At 42.4% G+C, this 6037-nt stretch overlaps 1 protein-coding gene across 1 annotated transcript in view; it reads left to right on the forward strand.

The window, feature by feature from the left end:
- Positions 1-6025, forward strand: part of pip5k1bb (phosphatidylinositol-4-phosphate 5-kinase, type I, beta b) — a 34459-nt gene extending 28434 nt beyond the window's left edge. The window contains exons 12-15 of the mRNA XM_074638197.1: positions 742-900; positions 2277-2403; positions 4417-4540; positions 4708-6025. Of these exons, the coding sequence (XP_074494298.1) occupies positions 742-900; positions 2277-2403; positions 4417-4540; positions 4708-4710 (413 nt within the window). The 3' untranslated portion in view covers positions 4711-6025. The remainder of the gene's footprint in view (positions 1-741; positions 901-2276; positions 2404-4416; positions 4541-4707) is intronic.
- Positions 6026-6037: the final 12 nt, after the last annotated feature.

The raw sequence follows: 6037 nt of genomic DNA on the forward strand, positions 1-6037 counted from the left end.
TAGTTAGCTGTTATAGAAACATTTGAGGCACATGGTCCATTCAGAAATGTGAGCTTTGATTACATTTTTGGATGAATTCTTTGAAATTCATGTTGTTTATGTGTAAGCAATCATGTGGCTAGGTCATTCAAAACAGATTGAGTCTGTTGTGTGGCTAGGTCCTGTAGTCCAGGAAGTAAAGATGACGTTGATTCCCAGCAGAAACCAGGAATGCAGTGCTGATCGATGTATGACACATTGGAATCGTTTCATCCGCAGTCTATTCTCAGTGTGGTGGGTGTGGCTGTCAGTAAAGCCAGGAAGTCGTTTTCACATTAACATCAAATATAGTAACAATGTTATGCAACCATGCGGGAACCCCCCCTGTGGGAATGAACATGGCTGAGGCAAAGATTTGGGGATTTAGTTGTGCTATTAACCATCGCCAAGTCCCGTCAGAGGGAGTGGACGGGAAGGGATTTAATTTCATGCCCTGCTTGGGAGGCAGGGTAGGCCTAAGGAAGGTTTAGGGGACACTTGTGTAATCGTCATTGTGCATTTTAACAGTTTAAGGACTTCCCTGCTAATTTTGGAGGCAGAGCATTGGAGTTTCATTGTGTGTGAACATTGCTTCAATCAGGATAATCGTCTCTTTCCAATTATCTTCTCTTACTCTTTTTCTGCCTCTGCTTCCCTGAATCTTTATCGCTCTCTTCTTTTTCTTTTCTTTTCCCTCACTTGCTCCTTTTCTTTGCTCTGCAGCACTTCGATTCTCCCCTTCAAAGAGGACTCGTACGTCCATCCCGGCTCTGAAGTCGTCCTCACAGGAGATCCTTTCATCGCAGGCGGATGAGAGGAACGAGGAGGACAGGAGGGACAGGCTGGGAGGAGCCTGCAGCCTGGCCAGTCTGGGCGGACAAGGTACACAAAACAACAGCTTTTTAGGAAAACCTCGCTCTTACCGTGACAACTTATAGTTCATATCTTGGATACTTGACAATATTCAGGGATGCTCAAAGAAGTGCCTGAATTATTAAGGAGATTGTTTGAAATCTATTATATTATAAATGCACTTTACCATTATCCACAACACGTCTCTCTCCAAACGGCCTCCTAATCTGCCATTTCAACCTCAGTCATTCTCTAGTTTTTATAGCTTATTAGAGCTTTTTTAGAAACACTTGAGGCCCATAAACAGCCACTTGCATTCGGCCATAAAAATGTTGTCCTCTCAGCACTGTCCCGAGGGGGTAGCTGTCACTGTTGACACAGTGTTTGGCCTTGATGGAAAGAAAACAGAAGCCACCTTGTTATTAGCAGCCCATCCGATACACAATTTGTGCATGTGTGTGTCCGTAGGGCATGTGTAATAAGAAAACAAACGGTTGTGTTGTTTTAGCCGTGTTATCCTCACCTCCCCTATCACTTTCTCTCTCATGATCATAATCTGACCTCAGCACAAGAAGGTCTATGAATCAGCTGTTTGAAAGAAAGTGTCTGCACACGTTCAGCAGCTTTCGTCTGACCTTTGTGTTTGATATGATGAAGGAGTTTTGACCAACGCCACACAGGAAGAAACAAGGGTGTGGAGCGGAAAGAGAAGTCACAGGGTCATGTGTCTTTACAACCAGGCGCTCTCCCACCAGCGTCTCCAGCTGTGACGCAATACACTATAAAGCAATTTGGATTGTTACACTTCCTGACTCTCTTTACGGTTGCTAAATCAGTCTCAGAGAGGACAGAGAAAATCGGTTTTACTCCGAAGCGTGAGGTTTATTCTAGGAAATATGTTATATTGGAACCATTTAATCAATTAGCTTAAATCAAATTCTCATGCCCTGCCTCGTCTCAGTCATTAGGCTGGTTTAAACTTTCCACAATTAAAGAATAAATCTGTCTCCTTTCATCTGGTGGACGATCCACAGCTGTACAAAGCTTTATTGATTGACTAATGGGGCGTTTTTGGTCTTCCAGGAAATTACGGCCGTAGATGTCAGTGTTGTTGGTCGATGTGTGACTTCTTGATTAAAGGAGAACTCCACAGATTTTACAAACACAAAGTTCAGTTTACTCATCATGGGCAGTACTGTAATACTCAGCGTGTGAAAAAAGTTGTATAATGTCTATGTGGATCTGGAGGAGCTTTGAAAAGTCAGAGAAGTTTCATCTCGGCTTGACTTGACTGCGTTACAAACTGGAGGCATGGAGTTTGAAAGATGTTGTTACCAAAGATATGAAATGTAGGAAAGTTGATTTCCTTTACTGACATCACATGCATGTGAATCTTTTGTCCTCAGCTGTGTTCGGCTCGTACCTGCGCCCCGATCTGGTCCCTGCCAACCCGTCCTTCTACGAGGGCTCCTCCATGGGAACCATCTCCACCTCCTCCATTTTTGTCAACGTGGACAACCAAACAGGGGAGAGGTACGGGTGTCTACTTGTTTTCCTTCTTAACTCTATATGTGGTTGCTTTCATGATATCATTCAACACTCGGTGTTGATTTAGGGGTGGAACGTGTAGTTTATCACCTTAAAACCATCACGCGAGCTGCAAACAATACGGCCTATGAGGGGGACAAGAAGGAAGGCATGTGGATTTACCACGCCCAACACACACACACACACTTTCACATACTCCCACGTTATTGTCTGTCCTCTTACATCACATGGTCTTATTGGTGACGTGCGTCATGGAGCAGGTGACTCAGCGCACACACATCCTACACAATATACGGACACAGTCAAAGGACGAGTGGTGTGATGATGGGAACTGTTCATTTACAAGACAGGGAAGAAGAAAAAACTTTATTTCATTAACCATCTCTTACAACATCATTAATAGTGTTTTAATGGTGCAGTGTTGACTCATAGTTGAAGACCTTTAGAAGTTTATTACCTCATATTACACTGCAAAAGCTGATAAAAATGTGATTATGAAATAATGCTCAACGTACTCCATGAATAGGTTATATTACACCTACACTACTGTTATCACACTATATCGTCTGGCTGTTAGTAAAGGACAGTTTCATTTTGTTCTGAACACTCGGTCCTCTGGCCTCTACGTGTTTTCCCATCTTTCACCTCTCCTTCTGTCCAGCAGTGTCAGGTTCAGCTTGCTCTCTAAAGGCTTCATTGTGTGACTTGCCCGGTCCCGTCCCTTCATCAGTCACCTGCTGCTGCGCTGACATTGTTCTGTCAACTGTTTTCATAAATATTTAAACGCCGGCTTTGACGCGGCCTTACTCCGTGCCATTATGCCGCAGAAAGACTGTGACAAAAGGGGACAAGCGGGTGTAGTGGCGACTGCACATCCACTAACAATAATCCCTGTCTGACAGCTGGTCTGTCTCTTACAGTGGTTAACACCTTGTGTTGGGATGTGTCAGGGGAGGATTGTTTTAAAACAAAGATGACTCTTTATCTGTCCATCTATCTCCACAACTGTACTCCTTTGAGTCCCTTTGAGTTTGAATACAAAAAGTGGTCAATCACATGTCATAAAAGGGTAAAAAACACATTCCTGAATTTATCAGGGAGTCACCTGATGTACATACAAGGAAAACCGCTTTCAAGTCTCCCCCTGGTGGTTGAAACGTAAAAGTCATTCTACATTTGAAGGTATACATGTGATTCCTGTATTGATGCAGTCTCATAGTGCACCTCTATTTCATTGAAGTATTTGTATGTTGCAAGATTTATGCCTTTTATTTAGTTTAATTGTGAGAGGTAAACATGTATTTGTATTGGCTGCATGGGGATAAAAAGCCTAGTGTTTGTGATTTTGTGTCTTGGAGGATTCCTTTATGCACTTGCAGAAGGTGATGGCTCTGCAGGCTTCACTCTCCTACAATCGTAACATCTTTTAATGCATACATTACACTCCCTGCTCATCATTTTGAACACATTTTCTGCTGCATAATGCATTTTCCATGTTATAGTTTCTGTTAATATCATGGTAAAGATCTTGAGACAGAAATGTTGATGTCATTTTTTCTTTAATTCCCCAAAAAACTGAGCCCAAAATGTAGTTGTGCAATTTTCTAGAATAATTCAATTCTTAAGTTTGCATCTGTTTGTGGTACATACTCTCCCAGCAAGGGTCTCATTTTGACTTCGTCATTGTGGTCAAATCTGGCCAATCTTGAGGAGATTTTGTTCATTTCCTGTGAGGCATTTCTGAGACTATGAGCCTCTCAGCTGAGACCTCCGCTGGCTCGCCACCAGACAGGTTTCCCATCCTGTTCGCAGTCGGTTCATCCCTTTGTCTCTTTGATGTCAGCGTCTCTGCAATAGTGTGTGATTTGTTTCTGGAGAGTATGTTTTTCATCAGTTTCCAAGCACTGTTTAAACAGCTGCTTTACTCTAACTGTCTTTTGACATAGACAATAAGCTCTTCTACGTAGGTTAACATGAAAATATATTTGTCTGTTTCAGAGATGACATTGCATCCAGCTCCACGTTCACCCTGGAGGACAGCGCTATCTGCCTCACCTCAGAGCAGAGCACCATGGATGTGGACATGGACCGCGATGACGGATCTGTTCTCGATGTCTACTTGGTGAGTTGTTTCTCCATTTGATATTTCAGGTCACATTGGGGTCATTATTGTTTTGTCCTCATGAAGTGTTCAGATATTGGCTCAGTGGTGCTTGTGCATGTTTAGCTTATTCACATTTAGGCCTAAACCACGCTGATAATCACCCGTTTCTCTCTCCTCCCCGGCAGTGAAAAGAGCAGCTTTCCAACCTTCATTTCCTCCTGCCAATCAGACAATCGCCGCGCTCCATTGGACCGGCCAGACTGGCCTTTGACTCCACTTCCAGTGCTGCTACATCCATGTTGCCATTTGCATTGCCAACACATAAAAAGACTGAGATTCTCCACCGGTTGATGGACTAAAAGAAGACACCAACAGAGTCACAGCGATGGACATCTGCAGGAACCATGTGACATATCATGTAACTTGATGAACATCAGGCTGAACTGAGTGTCGCTTTTTAGAGCATGCGTCAACGCAGTGCCATTAAGTTTTATATATGTCTACTGTTTTCATGGCCTACACAAAGATCTAAATATTTACTTTATATATATATATATATATATACACACATATGAGGAGAGGGTAGATACATTTCTTTTAACGTTTCTTTCTGCTGACCAGAAAGAAACGAAAGAGCCTTTCAAAGTTTGCTGATCAGAAGAGAAATGTTTACAGTGACTTTATGAAGGCATCTTTGTCCCTGATGAACAGGGATGTGTCACACAGAGGACAGAAGCCAGCTCACAGACAAAACAGATGAGAAAATACTCATATGAACAGGCGTGATGGATTCTGAAGCTCCACAGGCCTAACAGACTGTGACGTGGTTAAAGCTGCCACCGCATCCTTACTGTCGCCCTGACAGGAACCTGAAGCTGTGGCTAAGGGCTGCTGTAAAGTGAAGTGACGGAAGACAGTTACTGGATCTTGGATGAAGCACAGCGCGGCGGGATGATGCACTCGCTCTTGATCAAAAGGCACTTTTGACACTGGTTATGATTACTGTAAGAAATATTTTTCTCCGAAGATGTAGCTTAGGTGGGTGGGCTACCTGACATAAGCACACATTTGGATATGTGAATATGCACTTTTCTTTTCTCTTTTTACTCCACAAATGCACACCTCTGTAAGTCATTGATGCTACATGTACAGAGACAGTGACGGAACATTGTAGATCATTTCTGATGTGGAGCTAGTAGTTTTGTGAGGTTTTGCCTCATGACTGAAGATGCTTTTACTCAGGATATCCCTTTGATACTGAATAAGTGTGTCCTCCTCAAGAAGTTATGAGACATACATCCTCCGCTTAGAAAGCTGTCCGATACCTCTTCATCAAGAACCATATCCAACTATAAATGTTGAATTCCACAAGACCATAATTTATTATGTAAATCTCAATATTTTACCATTTGCTGAAAGAAATACTTTAATCGCTGAATGTAAAGACAATGCATATTTATATTTAGAGACTCCTATAAATAAATAAACTGCTAAAAATTTAAATGTCTACTGTTT

The sequence above is a fragment of the Sebastes fasciatus genome, chromosome 6 (genome assembly GCF_043250625.1).
Source record: "Sebastes fasciatus isolate fSebFas1 chromosome 6, fSebFas1.pri, whole genome shotgun sequence".
Taxonomy (NCBI): Eukaryota; Metazoa; Chordata; class Actinopteri; order Perciformes; family Sebastidae; genus Sebastes; species Sebastes fasciatus.